The sequence below is a fragment of the Lampris incognitus genome, chromosome 15, assembly GCF_029633865.1.
Source record: "Lampris incognitus isolate fLamInc1 chromosome 15, fLamInc1.hap2, whole genome shotgun sequence".
Classification (NCBI taxonomy): domain Eukaryota; kingdom Metazoa; phylum Chordata; class Actinopteri; order Lampriformes; family Lampridae; genus Lampris; species Lampris incognitus.
Genome location: NC_079225.1, coordinates 18,240,550 through 18,266,283, shown reverse-complemented (window position 1 = coordinate 18,266,283; position 25,734 = coordinate 18,240,550). Strand labels below are relative to the sequence as shown.

At 48.1% G+C, this 25,734-nt stretch overlaps 1 protein-coding gene across 4 annotated transcripts in view; it reads left to right on the top strand.

Moving 5' to 3' along the window:
* Positions 1 to 25,734, top strand: part of stxbp5a (syntaxin binding protein 5a (tomosyn)) — a 134,661-nt gene that overhangs the window by 73,574 nt on the left and 35,353 nt on the right. For all 4 annotated transcript variants that reach the window (XM_056294696.1, XM_056294694.1, XM_056294695.1 and 1 more), the window contains exons 6-7: positions 6,565 to 6,628; positions 8,031 to 8,114. In XM_056294696.1, the coding sequence (XP_056150671.1) occupies positions 6,565 to 6,628; positions 8,031 to 8,114 (148 nt within the window). The remainder of the gene's footprint in view (positions 1 to 6,564; positions 6,629 to 8,030; positions 8,115 to 25,734) is intronic.

The following is a 25,734-nucleotide window of genomic DNA, read 5'->3' as shown; positions in this document are numbered from 1 at the left end:
GCTGCCTAATAACAAAACTGATCATTTAAATCAGCTGTGTTGGAACAGCGAGAAATCTAAAACATGCAGGACAAGTGGTCCGCCAGGAGAGGTTTGAGAAACGCTGTTGTAGACTAATGGAGCACTCTGGGTGTAGGAACCTCAAAGCCAGAGCACAGCCAGGTTCACTGCAGTTTCTTTTATAATTTTGTGCATTAAATACAGTCTATATTTTGTTTTTAGGTCACTGATCTCTTTATTTGAGCTTTGCCTCATAGAAAATGCGATGAGTGCCAGAACGTTAACACAGTCACAATAAAATACACATTAAAGTCAGCTTAGTTTGTTTCTTCTTCATTGACAAGCCAATAAGCCTCCTCGAAACGTCTTCCAATCTCATTCTGTCATCTAAAAGCAGGTTAACAAATCTCAGAACCATCACATGCTATTCTATTTATTCTATTTACCCTGGTGAGGCTAGTTTATGGTGTGTATGGGGTCAGGCCTGAGGCTGTGCTATTTAGGGGACAGGCTGCAGTAGCACGGCAGATAGCTTTGGGCATGGCCGGGCTCGGTGCTGTATGCTTGTATGACTCAGTCCTCTGCTCCTGAGTTATTGTACTGGAAACACTCGTAGACACACACATTCAGCACACATTCAGACCAACTAAAACATATAGATCCCTCACTGTCGTGCCCCGCAGTTCTGTCATGTGGCTAGATCCTGTATGGAAGACCGTTCACCCGTGAATCAATATATTGTGCAGTCCACACATGTTGGGGTGATGTGTCTGCATGTGTGTGTGCATATGTGATTTTTTTTTTGTGTGAGTGGGTCCCTTTGTTCATGTGTGTTTGTGTCTGTGTTATTGTGTGTGACTTTTATTTGAGGCCGCTAGATAGTCTCTGGGTACAGAGAGCCAAGGAGAAGTGGGGCAGGAGTGTTGAAATGTTAACAGCCGTGACACATAGTTCACATCAGCATGTTGGCCTGAGGGCTCTCCTGTTCCCTCCCTCTTGCCTCCTTGCTTCCTCCCCTACTTTTTGATCCTCAAGCTATTCTATATGTCATTTTGTGGGGGTTTATTTCCCTCTCTGTTTATTCATACAGGTAGTTTTTGTGTGTTCGTGTATATGTACATGTGTAATGAGTGAGGGGATGTGACTCTGTGTGTAAAGTTGGCAGGATGGGGTGTATTCTTTGTGTGTGTGTGTGTGTGTGTGTGTGTGTGTGTGTGTGTGTGTGTGTGTGTGCGCGCGCGCGCGCGCGCAGCACAGAGACACACAAAGACACAGAGGGTTCTCAGCTGTAATCATAATTCACTGGGGGGAGGTTGGCACCGAGGCGTATACCCAGAGATCCCTTGAGCCTTGGCTGGGTCAGACCTAACATTTGAGAGCGCCAGCTTCCCTGCCTCCACCAGTCACAGCCTCCGTACAAGCCTTCTAGCATCCCAGAGTCCAAGGCTCCAGGCCCCCAAGTGATGTCCTGACACAGACCTGTCCCTGGAAACACAGCTGTCCCATTCCCCTGAGACACTGAGTGGCTGGCACAACTGTCCTGGCGGCGCCATCTCTGGGTTCAGGTGCTGGAATGACGATACGAACTGTTAATTAAAACTCACATGAATACATATTCAATTTTGCTTTAGCTAATACGTATTATCACACACATACAACATGGAAAGACGTATGCATGGATAAACAATTACAAGAAAGCGCACACTCGGTTGAATGAGTGGACTTAAGGCTGCCTAATGTATTGGCATGTTGCTAGGGGGTGCTAAATCCATGTTGCCAGGGTGACATTGTCATGGTGACTGCATCTCAGCCACCTTAGAGTGTGTCACCCGTTGTGACACCAGCTGTACTGAGCTTCACTGTGAATGTGTGTGGATGTGTGTGTGTGTTTGCAAACGTACATAGAGATGTATGATTTAATAGATTAGTAGGCAGGGTGACTGTATGTGGGGTGGTGTTGGTGTACAGTGTTGTGGTGTCATTCATACTTGTATATTTCACCATTCCTTGGGGGGTGTTTTTGTATGAGCTTATATATACTGAGTGTGTGTGTGCGTGTGCGTGCGCGTGCGCGTGCGTGCGTGTGTGCGCGCACATGCTTGTCCTTGTCCCGAGGTGAAGGTGAGGCTTTGGGATGGCTTATGCTCACACACTGTAGATGTCAAGCTCAACGGATTGTTGACTTTCCCATTGCTTACAGCTACTTTTTCCATCGACTACACACACCCTTGTGTATTTGCTTAATGGTCTGTGTGTTTCTGTGTGTGTTTCTGTGCCGACACTGCGTAATTGCTCATTCTATCAGTTATGATAGAGGTTTATTACTCGTGGCAGTCTGAACAGGTATTTCTCTAGGATACAGATTTTCTGGAAGCTGGCTTGTATAGAATGACTGCAGTATTTGTCCCCAAGGCATTCAGTTTGAGACTGTGTAGGCAGCATTTGTGTGTGCTTTACCGGAGCATCAAATCACACACCACCCATCTCAGTAATAGTTTCTTTCCACAGGCAGTCAGGTTGCTGAAGAGCTGACGCACCCATATGCACCTTGCACTGTTGCGTTATCGTTTACTTTTGTGTATTGTGTATATGATATATGAATTCATGTGTACATAGTCCATGTAGGTCTGTAGTGTTGTTTTTTTTCTTGGGATGGTGTCCTATGGTCCTTTGTCCTTGTGTCATGTGTGTTCAGGCAGAGAGAGCCCGAGCACAAGAATTTCATTGTTGGGCATCTGGGTAGCGTGGTGGTCTATTCTGTTGCCTACCAACAAGGGAATCGCTGGTTCGAATCCCTGTGTTACCTCCGGCTTGGTCGGGTGTCTACAGAACAATTTGCCGTGTCTGCGGATGGGAAGCCGGATGTGGGTATGTGTCCTGGTCACTGCACTAGCGCCTCCTCTGGTCGTTTGGGGTGTCTGTTCGGGCGGGGCGGGGGAACTGGGGGGGAATAGCATGACCCTCTCACACGTTACGTCCCCCTGGTGAAACTCCTCACTGTCAGGTGAAATGAAGCGGCTGGTGACTCCACATGTATCAGAGGAGGCATGTGGTAGTCTGCTGCCCACCCTGGATCGGCAGAGGGGGTGGAGCAGCGACCGGGACAGCTCGGGAGAGTGGGGTAATTAGCCAGGTACAACTGGGGAGAAAAAGGGAGAAATAAAAATAAATCCCAAAAAAACAAAAAATTCATTGTTTACCAATACACATGATAATAAAGTTGAACTTGAACTTGCATAGATATCTGCAGTTACAAAAGCGCACTCACATTGTTCATATCCCCCATAGGCTGTTTTCCTCTCGCAAAATGCAAAGTCATTAAGCAGCGCACAAGAGAAACTGTGTGGGTTTATGAGTGTGTTTAAAGAGTTAAGCAGACGTTTTGTGTTTGAGTGTATGTGCATGCATGTATGTTATGTCGTGTCCGTGAGTGTGTGTGTGTGTTTTGGAAGCTTGTCTGCATTCTGCCCATCCTGCCACTGTTGCCATGGCAATCCCTTTCTCCAAAAACCTGAACATGGATATGTGAGTTTTTTAATCTATTCATGTCAAGTTTATAATGGACTGTATGTAAAGCACCCACTATCCTGAGATTTTACAGAGGACCCATACTGAACACAATAACACAAGAGGAAGTACATGCATCTATAATGTTTTGTTTGTACAGTATGGCTGCTCTGAAAATATGTTACACATGAGAACAGTTAAAGGTACAGTCTGCAACTGATGCACACAGTGGCTGTCCGCCGCCCTTCTGCCATTGATTTGGTCAGATGTCAGAAACATTGTTCGCTTTATTGCTTGCAAATCAGGCGTCCAGCCAACGCCACGTCGCTTTCAGTTCCTTTCGTGGTATTCAGTTGTCTCTAATTCTCAAAACAAATACACAATGTTGTTGACCCACTGGTGAGATATGTCATGTTTCTTGTCGTCAGTAGCGTGTTCTTGTTGTCACGGTTCTCCACATAGCTGTGCCATTTTTCGCTTCCGGTGTAGCAAGATGGCTGTGCGAGCTTACATTTGGAGCGGCCTCACCCAATACCGTCCATGCAATGTCTTTGTCCACGTCTGCGTCTTAAGTTTGTGGCTTCATTTGATGACTTGGGAGAGCTGGAGCTGGATCAGCTGGGAGAGCTTGGTGTGCTGCGTCCTGTGGGCCCAGGGACCACGGCCCTGCCCGGAGCTTTACCTGAAAAGGAAACACCGAGGGCGGTCTGACAGGACACGGAAGCGGGGCAGGCTAAGCTAACTGCTAGCCCATGCAGACCGGCAGTTCCGATAACACCGAGGGTGGTTTGGCAGCGGCCTCGCCTAGCTTTGACTGTGTTTGTGGTGTCGTCATGTGGAGTGCGGGGAGGTGTGTCGAAGGTGTCTGGTTGGGAGAGCTGGAGCTGGATCAGCTGGGAAAGCTTGGTCTGCTGCATCCGGTGGGCCCAGGGACCACGGCCCTGCCTGGAGCTGCGCCCGAAGAGGAAACACCGAGGGCAGTCTGACAGGATGCGGAAGTGGGACCGGCTAAGCTAACTGCTAGCCCATGCAGATCGGCAGTTCTGATAGTCATCCTGGCATTCCTTCTATTGGACAGTGAATTATTTTTTTTTGGACAAGTTGGATAAATGTGTTTTGTAGTTTGGATAAATGTGTTGTTGTGTTTTGGATGTGTTTTTGTCTTTGTGTTGCACTGCTGTGGGCTGGGGGAAACGACATTTCAATTCATTGCATGTGCGCAGGAGTATGGAATGAAATGACAAACGTTCCTGGTTATGGATTGTACCTTTAAAGTATCACTGACTTCTGATCGATCTTTCTATCGGGTCAATGAGATGAGCGTGTGTGTGTGTGCACATGTGTTCATGCATGTGCATGTGAGTGTTGTTTATTTCTGGGAGTGTTAACACGCGCTCTGAAGTAAGCGTGGTGTGTCTGTGAGCGCAGGCACACATATATGATTTTGTGTTAATGTGAATGTTTGCATGTTTGTGGAGTGTGTGTGTGTGTGTGGGGGGTGTGCACATTTGTGCGTGCATGTGTATATGTGCTGCTGTAGAAGGCTGTTAGTTGAAAGACAGGCGGTGAAGGGGGATTAGATAAATCAACAGCTCCAGCTGCAGCACAGTTTAGGTAATAAGGCTCCAGCACTAACAGGCTAAATATAGACAACTGCCTGCCTGCCCGCCTGCCTGCCTGCTCGCCCGCCCGCCCGCCTGCCCGCCTGCCCGCTAACTGCTAACTGCTACTTTCTAATACACACATTGCTATAGACGCTGTCCTTCTCTCTGTTCCAGTGCTTTCATTCGCTCACATTTCTTGTCATGAATTTGCAAAGTAGTGCAGGACTGAGTAGAAACAAAACATGAAATGGTAAAAACAACAACAACAACAAGTCAGTAGCAGGGTTACACACTATACACACATCCCACTGGGTGGATTGTGAATGGAGTCATTATATCTTTATCCAAATCATTACCAACACTGTACAGTTAAATGTGCAGTGTTTTCAAAGCCTGTCATGGCGGTTGCCTTGCTGGCACAGAGAGTAGTTAGACTTTTTTTTTAAACCCCCCCCCCCCCCCGGCCAATTACCACACTCTCCCGAGCCGTCCCGGTCGCTGCTCCACCCCCTCTGCTGATCTAGGGAGGGCTGCAGACTACCACATGCCTCCTCCGATACATGTGGAGTCGCCGGCTGCTTCTTTTCACCTGGCAGTGAGGAGGAGCTTTGCCAGGGGGCCATAGCGCGTGGGAGGATCAGGCTATTCCCCCCAATCCCCCCCCCCCCGAACGGGCGCCCCGACCGACCAGAGGAGGCGCCAGTGCAGCGACCAGGACACATACCCACATCCTGCTTCCCACCCACAGACACCGCCAATTGTGTCTGTAGGGACGCCCGACAAAGCTGGAGGTAACACAGGGATTCGAACTGGCGACACCCGTGCTGGTAGGCAACGGAATAGACCACTACACTACCCGGACGCCTGACCATAGTTACACATTTCTTCTGTCAACGGATTGTAAAACGATAACAATTAATAACTTTGTACTGCTGTGGCATGGTGCACACCCACTGTAGTGAGATCCTTGTCCTTGGCACACAAAGCCAGACGGACACAAACGTACCCAATTGTACACAAACACCTGCACATACACATGCTGGCAAACACACATACACACGCACGCACACACACGCACAAACAGCAGTTGGGAACCGCTTGCTTGACAGTGCCATCCATCACATCCCTCAGTAGCTCTGAAGAGTGAACAGCCTTTTTGGAGTCTGAGAGTCTTCTTCAGCGCTGTCCGTCCCCAGCGAACCTCTTCCGTATGTGGAAAGATGCCGCGTTCCCACATGTCTTTACCGTAAACCCCGGAACGTTCTCATAGCCATGCATGTAATCTGTAATGTGATCCGACTCCCCTGGGATACCGGCCTTCCTCTAGTGCCTTGTGGTTTCCACTCAGTGTCGTGGTTTTTGGAGGGACTCCTTTGATGTGGAAATAAATGCGGTATATCCCCCCCCCTTTCTCTTCCCCTTTCTGTCTGTCTCTCTCCCTATCTCTCATCAGGTCCTCCAAAGCCCACCCTGGACCAGTTGTTCACATAAGTGACAACCCAATGGATGAGGGAAAGGTGAGGACCTGCTAGTCTCTGCTCTCTCTCTCTCACACACACACACACACGCACACTCTGATCTAATCTAAAAGCCTGTCGTTCTTGGCAGCTGTATCACTACGCTGGCATGGGAGACTCTCGAACCAACTTTTTTGGATTTCTCACCCGAGCTTCAGAAGCAGCCAGGCGAACTGCCTTACCTCTTTTAAGACTTCACAGCATGTCCTCTTCCTCTTTAACGACATTCTCTTTTATTCCGCCAAGTATTAGCTTTTAAGAGAGGCATAAAAAGCTTGGCCTCGTTCATTTTTACTGCATTTTATTACCTAGTGAATTTTCCTTTCATTTACAGCATGATTTACTTCTGAACAGCGGAGCGGAAATGTCCATCAATCCTCAGAGTCATGCGTCTGTGCTGCATTCGTATTTTGACTCAGGTGCAACTCAAGAGTGACAGTGTAAAAAAAAAGAAAAGAAAAGTATAATGACGGGCGTCCGGGTAGCTTAGCGGTCTATTCCGTTGCCTACCAACAAGGGGATCGCCGGTTCGAATCCCTGTGTTACCTCCGGCTTGGTCGGGCATACCTACGGACACAATTGGCCGTGTCTGCGGGCAGGAAGCCAGATGTGGGTGTGTGTCCTGGTGGCTGCAGTAGCGCCTCCTCCGGTTGGTTGAGGCGCCTGTTCAGGGGGGAGGGGGAACTGGAGGGGAATAGCGTGATCCTCCCACGCGCTACGTCCCCCTGGCGAAACTCCTCACTGTCAGGTGAAAAGAAGTGGCTGATGACTCCACATGTATTGGAGGAGGCACGTGGTAGTCTGCAGCCCTCCCTGGATTGGGGGGCGGGGGCGACTGGGACGGCTCGGAAGAGTGGGGTAATTGGCCAGATACAATTGGGGGAGGGTGGTAAATAAATTTATCATGACTTTGTTAGTCTTCAGTCCTTTTGTATTGCCTGCTCATTATTCAGTATCCATCACTTCTGTCAAACGGCCTTCATGTTTTTCTCTGCAAACAGATAGTTACATCTTAAAAATTTGTTTTTTAAAAACCCAGGAAAGAAAACGAAACATACTCTATCCACTACATTGATTTAAATCAGGTTTGCATTTGCAGTTCAGCGGTTGGTCAGAATGACTGAAGGCTTGAGATGGTATCTATAAATACACTTCTCCACGTATTCAAACTGTATTTCAGATGTTCCGGGGGAGAAAAAAAAATCTTTATCAGTTATCTCCTCATAACCGAGATGGGAAGGTGGCCTCCTGCTGTCTGTGTACACCTGACTCTCTTTCATGGCGCATGAATGTCAAAATTATTACTCCCTTTTTTCTCCGCTGTTGCCGGGTCTGTTCTATCTCTCCTCTGTCATCTCCCCCTGCCTATCTTACCGACTGCCCCATCACTCTTCCTCCCCAGCTTATAATTGGATTTGAGTCGGGGATCGTTGTCCTGTGGGATCTGAAATCAAAGAAGGCCGACTGTCGCTACACGTACGATGAGGTAGGCAGATCCTCTCTATTTCCTGCTTCGTAGCCACCTTTCAGCCACTCCCGCCTTCCTTTGATCTGGAGGAGATCTATTAATGCAAAAGAGGAGGGATGACATCACATATTCATGACGTGCGGTCTGTAAAATGACGTGCATGCATATGTCTTTGTGTGTGGGGGGGTCGCATACAGGTTTGGTTGTTTGGGAGTATTTTCCCCTTCACAACAGTGTCAAAGAGACGGGGAACTCGGGGGTATGAGGTACTTCAACTGAGCTGCCAAGTCATGTGTTTCAGTATGTGCTCAGATGTGTACATCACACACACACCCACACACACACACACAGCTGATGAACGCTGGATTATGAAGCACTGACTGCTGACTGTCAGGAGAAACAATAAAAGCAGTTCCTGTCTCGTCTCAGTGGGATGGAAGACGACAGGATTGTTTTCACACTAAATAACCTTTCAAAGTGGGTTGCTTATTAAAAAATTTCAGAAATGATTTACTTGTGTAAGAAAGTTAGTCACAGATAAGTATCGGGGTGGTATGGTAGCGTGCTGCTGCTGCACGTGGAAAGAACGCAGTGGTTTTATATTTCACATCCCGAAGCAAACATTTCATTTGCGTGCGTGCCACACTTGACTTCAATGAGAATTGATCCGCAGTTAGTACATCCTTCGTCTTTCACCAGCTACTTTGTCAGTATCACCTCCACCAGCAGGACTCGGCTATAGGCCGCGACAGACAAGGAAACTAGGAAAGGTTGTTTCATGGATAAAGTTTCCTAAGCGAAGAAGTGAACATCAGAGTACGTGTCACTGGGAGAAGTTTGAAAATGCTGTTTTCATGTTGAGAACTGTTAGAAAGTTTTCCATCCAAGCTGGCCTTTCCAGATTGTTTGAAATGGCAAAACCAAGGAAACTCTGCCCAGGTCTCCTCTTTGTGAGCGTGCCCATACAGTTTGAGCCGGCAGCTTTACAGTGCTCACCTGACAATCCGACATCAGTGTTTTCAAAAGGCTCTGGTGTCACCGCCCACACTACAACACCAGACCGGCCTTTGGAAATCCATCCACTTTGGAGAGCAGTTTTTAAAAGATTCCTTTTTTTCTTTTTATTTCAACCCCCTTTTTCTCCCCAGTTGTATCCGGCCAATTACCCCACTCTTCAGAGCCTTCCCAGTCGCTGCGCCACCCCCTCTGCTGATCCCCCTCTGCTGATCCGGGGGGGAGTGCTGCAGACTACCACATGCCTCCTCCGATACATGTGGAGTCGCCAGCCGCTTCTTTTCACCTGACAGTGAGGAGTTTCACCAGGGTGACGTAACGCATGGGAGGATCACGCTATTCCCTCCAGTCCCCCCCCCCGAACAGGCGCCCCAACCGACTAGAGGAGGCGCTAGTGCAGCGACCAGGCCACATACCCACATCCGGCTTCCCAACCGCAGACACGGCCAATTGTGTCTGTAGGGATGCCCGACCAAGCTGGAGGTAACATGGGGATTCGAAATGGCGAGCCCCATGTTGGTAGGCAACAGAATAGACCACTACACTACCCGGATGCCCGAAAAGATTAATTTTTGGGTGGTTGAAAACACTGGCTTAGTGTAAGAGAAAAAAAAAGTTTCAAGTTTATCCAGGTTACTGTTGATGTGGCATTAGAACGAGAAATATATTTTTAGCAACTGGGATGAACACATAAGGACCTGTCCTTCGGTGTACTGTACTGTACCTGGATGCCTCCAAAACAATGCCACCAACATGGCGGTCGCATATCAAACTTGGTAGCTTGTTATGGTCTGAGAAGAACAAACTTTGTAAATCATTTATGAACGCGCCAACTTTTTTAAACCGTTAACCCAATCGCTCTCTCAATCTCTCTGTCTCTTTCTCTCTGTCTCTCTCTATCGCAGATGTCTACAAAATAAAAGCAATCCATTTAGTATGACACAAATACAATTTCCAGGCTTTTCGCTGTCCTAATCGGTACACACCTGGAAATTCTATGGCTTTTATTAACCTGCAGTGAAGATTAAGGGAGACTGACTCACACTCATTCACAAACTCATACATGCACACAGACACCAAAACAAACACACATGCACACACATAATCAACACGTGCATGGAAATGGAGGGGGGTATAAAACAGAGGCACAGAGCCTGTTCACAATAATGAGATTATGCTAACATCCATGCGGGTGATCACCTTGCTGGCAGCGCCGTGGTGCTGTTGGCATGCTGAGACAGCAAGCGTCACCCAGGACCACATGGGAAAACACACACACACACAACACACAATAAAGTAGATTCATTATAAATGTACACGTCTTGCTCTCTCTCTCGCTCTCTCTCTCTCTCTCTCTCTCTCTCTCTCTCTCTCTCTCTCTCTCTCTCTCTCTCTCTCTCTCTCTCTCTCTCTCCCGCAGATAAGCTAATATCCTCCCGCAGCTCCTAGGGCATTACAATCTTTGCTACTGAGTGTCCCTTGGGACCTCAACTAATTTCTCAAGTGAGAGCTCATTCTACTCCCTAAACCCATACGTTTACCCCTCCCCAGAGACTGAGCAGGTGGGGGGTAGGACTTAGACTTCCAATTTGCTCAAAGTGCATGCACACTGAGGAAGTGCCATACCCATCCATGCCACCTTGTCAGAAAATTGTTGGATTGTACAAAATCAGTTGTACGGCAATCCTGTGTCACCGTAGGCGAATATATACAGTCGTCCGGGTCAAATATACAATCCAAGTGTCAGGGTCAGCTCTTGGCTCTCTGTTGGGAATGTAAAGCAGCTGACATTTGTAGCCTGAATCTGGCCCCTGGCCAACCTACAAGGACAGAGAAGAGCACAGTTGAGTACTACCACACTGTATTAACAATTAATTTGAGTTATCGTGGGACTACGGGTCCATTTTGGGAGGAAATTTAAGCCAACAAAATGGGAGATGGGCTAAAAAATTGCTACAGTTGTAAGTCTATGCGGAGACTACTGTGCCAGAGTTTTGTGATGGAATGGCAAGTTTGTGAAGGAAAGGTGAGCAGCACTTTCTTGGATTTTGCTGCGTTGACTGGGCAGTGTGACAATGACAGGCAGTTGACCTTGATGGCTGGCATCAGTCTGTAATGTGGGCCTAACTTTTTTAGAGTAAAATTTTAGTGGGTTAAAACGTGTTGATTTATATATTTCATCATGTTTAAATATTTCAGTAACTATAGCCAACATTTTTTGTGTGGTATTGTCATATTTTTGGGTGAGCTTTCTGTAATTATCATTTTCTGCTGACATCATTGGCCAGCAGCAATGAGGTAAAAACAAAAAAAGTGTTTACGTGCTGCACGGTGGTGCAGCTAGTGCAGACGGCACACAGGGAATATATATCCCAGCTACAAATTTCACTGATAGCTACAGTATTATTGTTCCTACTGCATGCTTTCATTTTAACACTACATGCCTGGAAGCTTGCCGTTAGTTATCAAAGCCTGAAACAAGTAAGGAGCTATTTTTAACCAAAACGTAGGCCAACAGAGTGTGCAGGTGGATTGTGATGATGAGGGACTCAACATATGATGTGTTGTCGTTTGGAGTTTAATGTATGTCTTCTGGTGGATATTTCACTTTTGATGGAAGTTCAAACAGAATGGAACTCATGTGATACTTTCCACTGGCAAGTAGTCCACGCTCCAATTACCAGCTTCACGCACCCTCGGTGTGTCTGGAAATGAGTATGAATAAGTTAGTAACACATCTGGACTTCATGTTTTGAATTTATTATAAGTTTATATGTTTCACTGGTTCCTGAATGGGTCATAATCCTTTTTTTTGTGTGCATGTTTTTACCTAAAACATGTTTGTGTGGACCTAGGATGGTAGAACTAATAACCCTCATGATAAATTCATTAAAGGACGAGATGTATCACACGACTGCTTTGAGGGTGAAAATCTGTGCTTTTCTGACATCGGGGGGAAAACGCGGAAGAAAGTCAACCCTCTCCGAATTGCATGGCTTAATAAAGCGGCATCAGAGACACTGAGACCTGTGTGATGTAGGTCAGTGTTTCTCAACCGGGGGTCCGCGGACCCCTAGTGGTCCGTGGTGTAATTGCAAGGGGTCCGTGAAAATAAAATATCTTTAAAAAAAAGATCCTATTGTAGAGCCGAAGGAACGGAGAAGACCGTAGGTTCACACTTTAGCCGTGTAGGCAACTTTCTTTAATCACGGTAAATCAGCGAGACAAACAAAACCCACCGCTCGACTGAGCGGAGGTGGCAAGAATAATCAGAATACTGGCTGGACAACCATAACTTAACCCTGCGTTAACCTGCCAGGGCAACCATGACTTAACCCTTAGTTCCTGGGTTGAATTCTGTCCCCAATACGTGTCCACCACATGAGCCCCCCCAGAATTCGCCCTAGTAATCGAAGTCAGGCAGGCGCGGGTGGACGACAGGCCGTCCGCGGCGGCTCCGGATAACAGGGGCCGGAGTGTCTGTGGGAGGCATTGACGCGGGCCTGTGGAGGTCGGCCTGAGGAGCAGAAGAGGCAGCTCGGGCCTCCACGGGGGGAGGAGGCGGAGCCGGGGGACGACCGCGACGAGGAGGTTGGGCTAACTCCAACGGCTGCGTCAAGTCCAGGTGTGCGGGTTTAACTCGGTCCACTGAAACATGCTCGGCCGTGCCCCCAAAATCCACCACCAGGTGCTTAGTTCCCCGTTCCAGGACGCGGAAGGGGCCGTCATAAGGGGGTTGCAGAGGGGGGCGGTGTGCGTCGTGACGGATGAACACGTAGTCCGCTGACTGCAGACCTGGGGGCACCTGGGACACCGGAGCGCCGTGTTGGGCGGTAGGGACGGGTGTGAAAGCTCTGACCCCGTCCAGCAAGGAGGCTCGTTGGTCCACAGCTGACCAGGGACGCGTTGCATTGGGCATGAAATCGCCTGGGACTCGCAGCGGCGTGCCGTACACCAGCTCCGCAGAGGAGGCTTGTAGGTCTTCCTTCGGGGCGGTCCGCAGGCCCAGCATGACCCATGGGAGCTTGTCAACCCAGTTGCAGTCCTTGAGAGTAGCCCGAAGCGCAGCCTTCATGGACCGGTGGAAGCGCTCACATAGGCCGTTCGCCTGAGGGTGGTAGGCGGTAGTGCGGTGAAGCTTGACGCCCAGAGCCTCACCCACAGCATTCCATAGCTCTGAGGTAAACTGTGGCCCACGGTCAGATGAAAGGTCGGAAGGCGTACCGAAACGTGAGACCCACGACCCAATAAAAGCCCGGGCCACATCAGCAGACGTCGTGGATGCCAGGGGAACAGCTTCAGGCCAGCGCGTAGTCCTGTCCACCACAGTGAAGAGGTAGGTGAACCCATGGGAGGGGGGTAGGGGACCAACCAGGTCGACGTGGACATGGTCAAATCGTCTCTCCGGCACTGCGAAGCGTTCCAGGGGCGCCTTAATGTGGCGGTGTATCTTAGCCCGCTGACAGGCAACACACGAGTCGGCCCACGCTTTCACGTCTCTCTTAAGTCCCTCCCACACAAACTTAGCAGAGGTCAGGCGCACGGATGGCTTACCGCCTGGATGAGAGAGGCCGTGCACAGCTTCAAATACGGGGCGTCTCCAGCTGTGCGGGACGATGGGCCTGGGCTGTCCTGTGGAGACGTCACACAGGAGGGTGACACCTGTGTCGCTGAAAGGAACGTCCTGCAGGCGGAGCCCCGTGTCGGAGGCCCGGAGACGGAGGATGCTCGGGTCCGTGGCCTGGTCAGCAGCCATCTGTGCATAGTCAAGGCCTAGGTGGACCGCTCCAATCACTGCCCTAGACAGGCAGTCAGCTACCTGGTTAGACTTACCAGCGACGTGCTGGATGTCGGTAGTGAATTCCGAAATGTAGGAGAGTTGTCGCTGCTGGCGAGCGGACCATGGCTCGGCCGTCTTGGACATGGCAAACGTGAGGGGCTTGTGGTCCACGTACGCAGTAAACTCGCGGCCCTCTAGCAGGAAACGGAAATGCCGGACGGCGAGCCAGAGACCGAGGAGTTCCCTGTCAAAAGTACTATACTTGCGCTCTCGGGGTGTAAGCTGGCGACTGAAAAAGGCCAAAGGCTGCCAAGCCCCCCCCACCCACTGTTCGTGAACCGCACCAACAGCATAGTCCGATGCATCCGTGGTTATGGAAATAGGCGCTGTAGGTGAAGGATGCGCTAGCAGGGTAGCCTGAGAGAGCGCAGCTTTAGTCTCGGTGAACGCACGGTCCCGCTCTGCTGTCCAGTCGACCGCCTGGTTGGGGGACATGCCTTTCAGCGCCTCGTACAGTGGCCGGATGATAAAGGCGGCTCGAGGAATGAAGCGGTGGTAGAATGTCACCATCCCGATGAACTCCCTGAGCGCACGAGCTGTTTGGGGGCGCGGAAAGGCCGCCACCGCTTCCACCTTTGAGGGCAGGGGGACTGCCCCGTCCCCAGTGATGCGGTGCCCGAGGAAATCAATGGCTGTCAGCCCGAACCGGCACTTCGCCGGGTTGACGATCAGCCCATGCTGGCTGAGGCGTGTGAAGAGGGCATGAAGATGGGACAGGTGTTCTTCCTCGGAGGCGCTGGCGATGAGTATGTCGTCCAAATAGACGAAGATGAAAGGAAGGCCACGGAGCACTGAATCCATCAGCCGCTGAAAGGACTGGGCCGCGTTTTTGAGTCCAAATGGCATTCGTAGGAATTCAAATAGGCCGAATGGGGTTGTCACCGCTGTCTTGGGGATGTCTGAGGGGTGCACGGGAACTTGATGATAACCACGGACCAGGTCGACTTTTGAGAAGACGCATTTGCCAGACAGGTTTGCAGAAAAGTCCTGGATATGCGGGACAGGATAGCGGTCAGGCGTGGTGGCGTCATTTAGTCGGCGGTAGTCCCCGCATGGGCGCCAACCTCCATCAGGCTTAGCGACGATGTGGAGTGGGGACGCCCACGGGCTGTCAGAGCGGCGGATGATCCCCATGCGTTCCAGGTGCTCGAACTCAGACTTGGCAATGGCGAGTTTGGCGGGGTCGAGACGCCTGGCTCTGGCGTAGACCGGGGGCCCCTTCGTAGCAATGTGATGCTCCACCCCATGCTTAGCGGTGGGTGCAGAGAAGGTAGGCTGGGTGAGGTCAGGGAACTCAGCGAGGAGGCGGGTGAACTTGTCTGCCTCTGAGAGAGAGTTGGCTAGACCTGCATAGGCCGCTTCCCTCCGCGTACATGCGAAGGAGGAGAAGGTTAAGGCATCGACCAGACGGCTGTTCTGAATGTCCACTAGCAAACCGTAAGCGCACAAAAAATCAGCTCCGAGGAGGGGAAGCGTTACATTGGCCATGACGAACTCCCACGTGAAACGTTGTCCACCAAAACACAGTTCTACAGACCGCACGCCGTAGGTGTGGATAGGGCTGCCGTCAGCCGTCGCCAACTGGGGGCCCCGCTCCCCGCCCATGATGTCGACGTCAGTAGCAGGGAGCACGCTTCTCTGTGCGCCCGTGTCACAAAGAAATCGCCGACCGGAGATGGTGTCGAGGATGAAGAGTAGCCTGCTCGTATCGCCAACACTCATGGCCACTACTGAGTGTTGGCCCTCTCGTTTCCCGTCGGCCTGTAGTTGCAGGGGGAACGGCACCGTTTAGCTTTCGCACCAAATCGAGCGTGGTACATACAGAGTCCAGAGGGCTTGTAGCGGTCTGATGCTGTGGCGCCACCGTCGGGCCACGCCCGCGATGTCGGCGGGGGGCCAGTGAAGGTAGGAGCCAGCACCCCGGCATGGGAGGAACGTTGTGTAGCGACGAAGAATCGGTCAGCCTCCTTTGCCAGCTCACGGGGATCAGTGATGGTGGAGTTAGCGAGCGCAGTCTGGACGTGGGGCGGCATGTTGCGCAGAAACAGCTCCATAAACAGGAAACATGGCTTTTCTTGACCCAGTAGGTTTAACATCCTGCTCATTAGCTCCGATGGTTTGCCATCTCCCAAGCCCTGAATTGCGAAGAGGCGACGTGCTCTCTCCGTTGCTGACATTTCAAAAGTTTCAAGGAGGAGATGTTTAAGTGCGGCGTATTTACCATCGGCCGGTGGGTTGGTTATGAAACCGCTTATCCTGGAAGCCGTAGCGCACCCCAGCGCTGCCACTACGTAGTAGTACCTGGTCTCGTCTGCTGTTATGTCTCTGAGCGCGAACTGTGCCTCAGCCTGCGCGAACCACGTAGCCGCGGAAGACTCCCAAAACTCCGGCAGTTTAATTGCAACGGCGTTCGTAGCCATAATGTGTGTGGTTTCAGAAAACTTATCCGAAAACCGACGTCGGGGTCACCAGTGTAGAGCCGAAGGAACGGAGAAGACCGTAGGTTCACACTTTAGCCGTGTAGGCAACTTTCTTTAATCACGGTAAATCAGCGAGACAAACAAAACCCACCGCTCGACTGAGCGGAGGTGGCAAGAATAATCAGAATACTGGCTGGACAACCATAACTTAACCCTGCGTTAACCTGCCAGGGCAACCATGACTTAACCCTTAGTTCCTGGGTTGAATTCTGTCCCCAATACGTGTCCACCACACTATGACATTTATAGAAATAGGATTATTTTACTCAAATGTGACTGAGACCTTTATCTACCTAAACTATAGAGGGTAACAGGACTTTTTTCTCTACATCTGTTTCACAAGTGTAATTTATTGTATTTTAATAAGAGATCTCGCTCCCGTTTGCATTGTTAAAAGTTACTGCATAAAATTTCTGTTGTTACATATATCTGAAAGTTACTGAATACATATTCTGTTTTGTTACATATATCTGAAAGTTACTGCATAAGAATTCTGTTTTGTTAACTATATCTAAGTTACAACTGAAAGCTCTGATTTTTGCCCCAAAGAGTGAATAAATGCTATAATGCAATTTAAAATGCAGTTTCTACTGTTTCTATCAAATTGCAACCCCCCCTCCCCCAAGATCAGGTGGAGGGGTCCTCAGGGTAGATCAAAAATACGCAGGGGGTCCAAGGCCCCAAAAAGGTTTAGAACCACTGATGTAGGTGACGCACATGATGCGCAGCATGTTAGACCAATAACATAGGAGGTGAGTAGAAAGGCAACACGCCGGCGTTAGCCCTCTTGGTTGACTGGTAAGAAGCTTGGATGAGATGTTCTACTACAACAGTGGCACCTTCAATCTAACCCAAACCACCTTCACCTTCCTCTACATCTACACCAATTTATTTCTAAATTTTCTAAATGTGAGTTGGCAGAAATTGGCAATTTAATGCTTACTCTCTAAGACACCTTAGAAGAATCACTAAATCCAAACAAAATGTTTACCTATTCTATTATGAATCCGATGAAGACAGGTTTTATTTGTTGACAGACACCATCACATACCCATCACACACACCACAGCCCTGCAAGCGAATTGAGAAATTGAACGGCCGTTTTACGTTGCACAAGAAAAAAGAAGAAACTAGCCCAAACAGGAGCTAACTGTAACCGGCACTGTTTCCCTGTTTCTGTTTTTCTCCTGACATTGACATTGGACCACACATGCAACCAGTCAGTGATTAGCACTGCTGCTAGTCCCACCCCTAAGTTCCTGTTTGTTATGGTAAGTTCCACTTCTCAAACACAAACGAAAAATCAACAGCAAGATCTCTGAAGAACGCCACTGGCGGTTATCAAAACACCAACCTTCCCATTTCTCGGTTCTGGGTCCTCTCCTTTTCTCCCTGTACACGACATCCCTGGGTTCTGTTATTCACTCGCAAGACTTCTCTTACTATTGTTATGTCGATGACACCCAGCTGATCTTGTCCTTTTCTCCCTCTGACACACAAGTAGAGACACACATTGCTGCGTGCTTGACTGACATCTCAGAGTGGATGGCGACACACCACCTGAAGCTCAATCTGGACAAGACAGAGCTGATGTTCCTCCCAGGGAAAGGTTGCCCGCACTGAGACCTGGCCATCACCATTGACAACACCGTGGTGATGCCAACTCAGACTGTGAGGAATCTGGGTGTGATCCTGGATGACCAACTGTCGTTTGCTGAAAACGTTGCATCGGTTGCTCGCTCCTGCAGATTTCTCCTCTATAACATCAGGAGGATTCGCCCATTCCTTACCGACGAGACGGCACAGGTGATCATCCAGGCTCTGGTCATCTCCCGGCTGGACTACGGCAACTCTCTCCTTGCTGGTGCCCCGGCGTCGGCCATCAGACCTCTGGAGCTTGTTCAGAAAGCTGCAGCTCGTCTGGTGTTCAACCGCCCTAAGTTCTCCCACACAACTCCCCTTCTCATGTCCCTACACTGGCTCCCAGTAGCTGCTCGCATCCAGTTTAAGACTCTGGTGCTAGCCTACAGGGCAGTGAAAGGAACAGCTCCTTCCTATCTCCAGGCCATGGTCAAGCCCTACACCCCCGCCCGACCACTTCGCTCTGCTGCCTCGGGACGCCTGGTTGCCCCGTTGCTCAGAGGCCCCTGCTGCCGATCGACCCGGTCACGGCTCTTTTCTGTCCTGGCCCCACAGTGGTGGAATGAACTCCCCACTGATGTCAGGACAGTGGAGTTGCTGCCCATCTTTTGGCGCAGGTTGAAAACTCACCTCTTTAAGAACTACTACCCTGTTACTTGTTCTTAGCACTTATTATATTCACACATTTAAAAAAAAAATCTCTTTCTTGCACTTTTGCTTTAGCACTGGTTTGCTCTTAGATGCTTGTTTAGATGCACTTATGACCTCTGATGACTAGTAGTTCTCCTGATTTCCTACATTAAATACACTTATTGTAAGTTGCTTTGGATAAAAGTGTCGGCTGAATGACTGTAATGTAATGTAATGTAGTGCCAAAAACGGTGCCAGAAGTTCCAGTGCTGTTTGCAGTGCAAAGATAGGGTCTAACATGGCCTTCAGTCGAAGTTTTGAGTCAAAACTTTGTTCAAACAAATAGTGGGGAAGAAACCGAACAACCCCCAAAGGAGCTAAGAGAGCATTCTCTCACCCAGCGGGTCTTTAAATGAATGTCTGGTCTTGTTGTGGCTCAGCAGTATGGGTTTCCACTGAGTGCCAGCCAGAGAGCATCACTCAGCCCGGCCCGGCTGCACTACGCCCTGACTCAACACCTTGGTCTGAGTCTGGAAATGATGAATGGACGCTATTGCGGCCATATTTGGATTTCTCCGTCCCTTCTCTCTTCCCAGTCCATCTCTGTCTCCTAGTCCATCTCTGTCTTTCTCTCTCTCTTAAGCAATTATTCTTTCCACTTTATTCAACAGTGCTGTTTTGTACATCCACCCTTTTAGGTTTTGTTAATTGTTTCTCCGCCTCTGTCTCCTTTTCTACTATTCCTCCTGCTGTTCTTGTACTTCATCTCTATTTTAGATGTTATCTTTTCTTCCTTTCATTCTGCTTTTGTCTCTTTCTCTACATTTCTTCCTCTTTTGCTCGCTCTTTCGCTCTACATCCTCGTTTCTCTCTGTCTCCCCCATCTTTTACACTCCCTCCCGTCTCTTTCTATCTCTCTCTCTTGCTCTCAGATGATGACTTCCCCAAAACTCAGCCTCTCAGTTGCAGGGTGAGGGGCAGTGTTTGTTGGTTATATTTCTCCTGTGTATGTCTGTCTTTCCTGGATGTGTTTTCCACCACAATGAATTGTTCATCCCTCATTTGATCAATAAGGACAGGTGTAATGGGCAGCACACCTACTCTCTCTCTCTCTCCATCTCTCTCTTACTCTCTCTCACTTTGCTCACTCACACACAAATACACAATACACACACTCACTCACTCTCTCACTCTCTCTCACCAGAAGGACCGAAAAAATAACATCTGCGATAACCAGCAATCTATTTGGGTGAGAATCTTATGTGTGAAGAAGTCAAACAAGGTTGTATGTTCAAACATGCATGCACACACGCATGCACACACTCAAAATCCCCCCATTACACAGTGTATGGCACCAGATGGCTCAGTAGTTAGCACTGTTGCCTCACAGCAAAAGGGTCCTGCATTCAAACCCTGCTCAGGATAACTGGGCCTTTCTGTGTGGAGTTTGCCTGTTCTCCCTGTGTTCATGTGGGGTTTCCTCCCACACTAAAGACCTGCACATCAGTGACCTTCTACTGTCATTGGCCTTCACCAAGACACAGACTGTAGATCCTAGGTTGGTCTCCAGGTGCCGGAGAATAAGCCGCCTACTGCTCCTAATAGTTACGATGGGTTAAATGTATAAGGACAAGTTCTAGGTATGTGAATAAACGTACTTGGCATATAAAGAGATACTGATTCTTCTCATTCCGGTATATTCCAGAATTAAAGTTGGCGGCATGGTGGACCAGTGGTTAGCACTGTCGCCTCACAGTAAGAAGGTCCTGGGTTTGAGCCCCAGGGTTGTCCAATCTTGGGGGTCATCCCAGGTCGTCTTCTGTGTGGAATTTGCATGTTCTCCTTGTGTCTACGATGGGTTTTCTCCGGGTGCTCTAGTTCCCCCCACCATCAAAAAGACATGCATGTTAAGGTTAATACTATTGTAATGTTAAGGTCTGTGCCCTTGACCGAGGCATGGCAAGATGAACTGGAGTTGGTCCCCGGGTGCTGCACGGCGGCTGCCCACTGCTCCTAGCTACACAGCTAGGATGGATTAAATGCAGATTGTAATTTCCCCACGGGGCTCAATAAAGTATCTCAAATTAAAATAAATAAATAAATAAAGCTACATTAAACAGCCAAAATTATAGGTTAAGATTATTGCTTTTATTTTCCTAAAACCCAAACATAATTCTGATGACTTATTAATGCCAGCAACAACATCATTTATGAAAACTGTTTTGTGGATATGTTAAGCGCTAGAAGTTATGAAGCTAGCTGGTTAGCATTTGGCCCCCTGCCGAGCATGATATCTCATCCAGCAACATCCATATTCGTTGCGGGAAAACAAAATTATTGTGGTCGCATTAAATGGTACTGTGACCTCCCTTTTACAATGTAGTGATGATGGTTATGGGGAGCACTTATGACTACGTTGTACATTTCCTCTTATGATCATTTGTACTAAGATGCTTGTGCAGGCAGACACCTGTTGGTTTTTGGGAAACTTGGTTGTGTTAACCATACATCACTCACAGTCCCCTCTGCTAAAGGGCAGAGTAAGTGTATCTCTGCTCCTGCTACCACTGTTACACCTGCTAGCCTGCTCCTCACCCGCCTCCACCCTACCTGCTACCCGATGGCATTTTCCATTACAGATTGTAGGGCTCTTCCTGATCAGTATTTTTATAGATGTAATGCAGTCTAGGTGCAGTCATCACATACAAGCAGATCCATTTGTTGTCAAGCTAAAACTTCTTGTCTTTCTAATTCAACAGATTTATATATATATTTATATATACCTCCTGTATATTTCAACTTTTTTTAATGTCTTTTGTATATATATTAAAAAAAAAAAAAGTTCCAGCCAGAATCGGTCTGTTATCAGAAGGGATTGTAATTTGCTCTGTTTACAGTAGCACGGGGGTTGGGGGGCTGCAGCTTCCCCTAGTGGTAGGTGCAGCCCCCCCCCCACTCCAGTAGTGGCATGTGGCTGTGTAACATCTTAGACCCATCAGTATACCTAACTTTTCCTAATGTACAAATGCTGAAAAAATAAAACATTCCTTTATTTTAAGCAGTGGGCTAGGGCTGTGTGAAATGTACATTTTTAATAATAAAGTGAGTAAACACTCCATTCCAAATCTGCTACACACGCACCTTACAAACAAAACAATGACGTCATACTGTAGGGACTGGGGGGAGGGGGAGCGGTCGCTCTGACTGTTGGCGGTTCTGCGCTAGGGGAGTGCAATGGCTGATGGGACTGTTAATGTTAGATTTAAAATTGTGTTTTAATGATATGGTGTTCATGTTGTGGTTATTGTTGTGTTGCTGTTTTGGGGGTTCGACTTAGACCAAGTAAGAGACCGTTTACTGACTGACTCACTGTAGGACTCTGTCACCACTTGGGTCATGGGGTTGGGGGGCTGGTTACGTTGTCAGTTCTGGTCCGTTCTGGCCAGTGTGAATAAGAGGGCACTCCCGGAGTCGTGCGGTGTATGGGGGCATGGGAGTCTCGATTAAAAAGAGATTTCTGCCTCTCGACTCATTCTTCCACACCAGCCCACCACAATACTTTTTATTTTAGTTGGCAGCCCCCCTACTTAAAACGTCTTCCCACGTGCCTGTCTGTGTAAATCAGTGTTGGCATTTTAGGTTTTAGCTGCTTGCTTTTAATTTGAGTTTGTGTGGTTTTCTACTCGTGTGAGAGCCTAAGAGCATATGTATGTATGTGACACTTCAGGGCTGTGTTGCCTGTGTCCAAATGTGACAGTACTGGTAGAACAGAAACTACTCTAATTAGGTCTAGTGTGTGTGTGTGTGTGTGTGTGTGTGTGTGTGTGTGTGTGTGTGTGCTTACATTGGTTTGTGTATGCGCACATATCCCCCCCGCATGTGTGTGTGCCTAATAAGTGTCTTGACTGAATTGTCACATCTCCCAAATCCCAAAGAGCAATGTGTGAAAACAGCCTAATGTAATAAATCATGAAATTATTCTTTTTTTAATTGGTATTGTTGGACGTGACGAGTACCATGTGTTTCAATTACCACGGCTGTTTTCCAATTAAGCACACCACGTCGTTCCCTGTTGGGACTTTCATAACGAACAATGCACTGATAGATTTCTATGACTGCTTGTCACCGTCAAGTTGCCTCGAAATGGGTGAAATAAGGTCTCTTCAACCTATTCACTGTTCAAATATGATGTGTTTGAAGACCTTTAGCATACCCTTTTTGCCTGTTTGTGTGTGTGTGTGAGGCAGAAAGAGAGAGAATATGAACATATTCATTGTGATGTGTGTGTGCGTGCACATGCATGCACATGTATATGTGTGTATTGGGCATTCATGCATATGTATGGGTTTGCAGGAGCACATACCCAGTTTAATTATGAGCTATAAAAAGAGCATCAATAAACTGGTGTGCCCTTTACCAAAGTACTTCGGTAATGATACGTTTCCATTGATTGGTTGTTGGTAGTTAAATCACCTCCTGCCAGACTTGCAGGAGCAACTTGGCTGTCCAGGTCCACGTAAGGGGGAGAGGGCAGAAAGGGCAGCACTAATGATTAATTAAGTAGAACTCCTGCGTCAGACTGTACAGTCCATAAGCGCTCCGCCTTTCCTCTTGTCTTTCGCTCTCTGACTTCATAACTCTTAGTTTGTCTTTGAATCCACCTCTTTGTTTGGTTCTTAGCTTTAAACTAGGGCTGAACAATTTGGGAAAATAATCTAATTGGGATGGGGTTTTTTTTAGACCAATATTGCGATTGCGATTTAGTATGCAATGTTTTATTTATTTATTTATTTAACTACCGAGTTGTAAAAAGAAAAACCTTCAATCACAGAATATTTACTGATTTAACATCAAGCCTTGTAAACATTCATTCATTCGTCTTCAGCCGCTTCTCCGGGGTCGGATCGCCGTGGCAGCAAACTAAGTAGGGCACTCCAGACGTCCCTTTCCCCAGCAACGCCCTCTAGCTCCTCCTGGGGGATCCCAAGGCGTTCCCAGGCCAGATTGGACATGTTAGTCCCTCGAGCGAGTTCTGGGTCTACCACGGAGTCTCCTCCCAGTTGGACGTGCCTGGTAAACCTCCAGAGGAAGGCGCCCAGAAGGCATCCTATTTGGATGCCCGAACCACCTCAACTGGCTCCTTTCGATGCGAAGGAGCAGCAGCAGCGGATGTCCGAGCTCCTCACCCTATCTCTAAGGCTGAGCCCAGACACCCTACGGAGGAAACTCATTTCAGCCTCTTGTATCCGCGATCTCACCCTTTTGGTCACTACCTAAAGGTCATGGGTTGGAATGAAGATTGACTGGTCAATTGAGAGCTTTGCCTTCCGGTTCAGCTCCCTCTTCACCACAGCGGTCCGGTACAATGTCTGCATTACTGCTGATGCCTCACCAATCCGCCTGTCAATCTCCTGCTCCATCCTACCCTCACTTGTGAACAAGACCCCAAGATACTTTAACTCCTTCACTTGAGGCAACAAGTCATCTCCAACCCGGAGGGAGCAATCCACCATTTTCCGGTAGAGAACCATGGCCTCAGACTTGGAGGTGCCTTGTAAATATGTAATATGATTATCATGACATAACTTTTTAATAAGATCTGAACGAGGAATAACAAAGCACTGCAGAACAAAAAGGCCTGGTGGAAGGCCTGGTGTGAACATTAATATGAAAATAAATACGAATCTTATTGATCTCCAGTCAGTAACCGTAACAAATCACACAAACTAAAGTGCATAAATATAGAAAATAATAAATCTGTGGCTCTACCACTCTAAAAATATTTAGATTACTCAGTCGTTGTAATAAACATGTAATCTATTAACATGTGGATTGCACTTTTTAATAAAATCTATAATCTTACTGCTCTCCAGTCAGTAACAAACCACACAGACTAACGTTCATGAGGAATATGGCTCTGCCAGCCAATATGTCATCCTACTGTATGGTTCTCAGTAAGTCGCAGGTTTTTTGCCTGGAAAACCAGCATATCGACTTTTGCTAGTGTTAAGGGTGAACGAGTAAAAGTTAATATATTCCCTCTAGTGCTAAACAGACATTCTGAGGGGGATCTTGTGGCTGGTACACAAAGATACTTGCGGGCCAACTTGCTCATCGTGGAAAGTTGATCTTGTACAGCTTCCACCAGGCCAAGGGATCTTCTTCTCTATCAGTGGCAGGGGCCATCGGGTAACTATTCAACTCAGCCGCCACAACATGTACAACATGACACAACATGATGTACTCCTCTTCAGAAGGAGCATCAGTAAATTTCTGGAGAGGATGTAGCACCTTGTGAATGGGCTAACACGTCAATATCCTATCAGGTTAGGATGAGGGGGCACGCATTTCGATCATCTGACAATACCTGGGATATGGCCTTGGTCTGTCCCAGCACTCTTGCAATCATTATTTCTTTGTATCCCCATCTTGTTGGGAACTCGGTTATGAGGGTGTGCTCAGGAAGATTGAGCTCCCTCTGTGCCTCAGTCATTTCTGCCTTGTTCTTCCAACTGTGGGAGAGGTGTCCTCTTTCACAACCCTGTTGCTCTTGACACTCTGTCATATTTCATTGCATTTTTCTGAAAGAAATGAAAAAAACATTAAATTAGTGTACTTCATACAATTTAAGTTGTGTGTTACTAGGCTATCACAAGCACACGCTCACACACACAAACACACACACGGCTACATTAGAAAACAAACTTAATCTTTCAATCAGCCATTCTATTCTTAATCTTTCATGTTTTCTTCTTACTCTCTCCATCTCTCTCTCACACACACACACACACGCGCACACACACACACACACAAATACTGAAAATAACTTACCAATGGCAAGATATAATCAGTGGCTTAAACACTGGAGCCTGGTCCACTGGTTAAGCTGTGCTGCCTTCACCATGTTCAATGCATTGTCCGACATTAGGCAGACATGTTTTTCTTCATCGAGGTCCCAGCTGGCTAGCCCTTCTCTTAGGCCAGCTGCAATGTTCTCCCCAGTGTGGAAAGACGGTGAGCTCTGAGGTTGAAT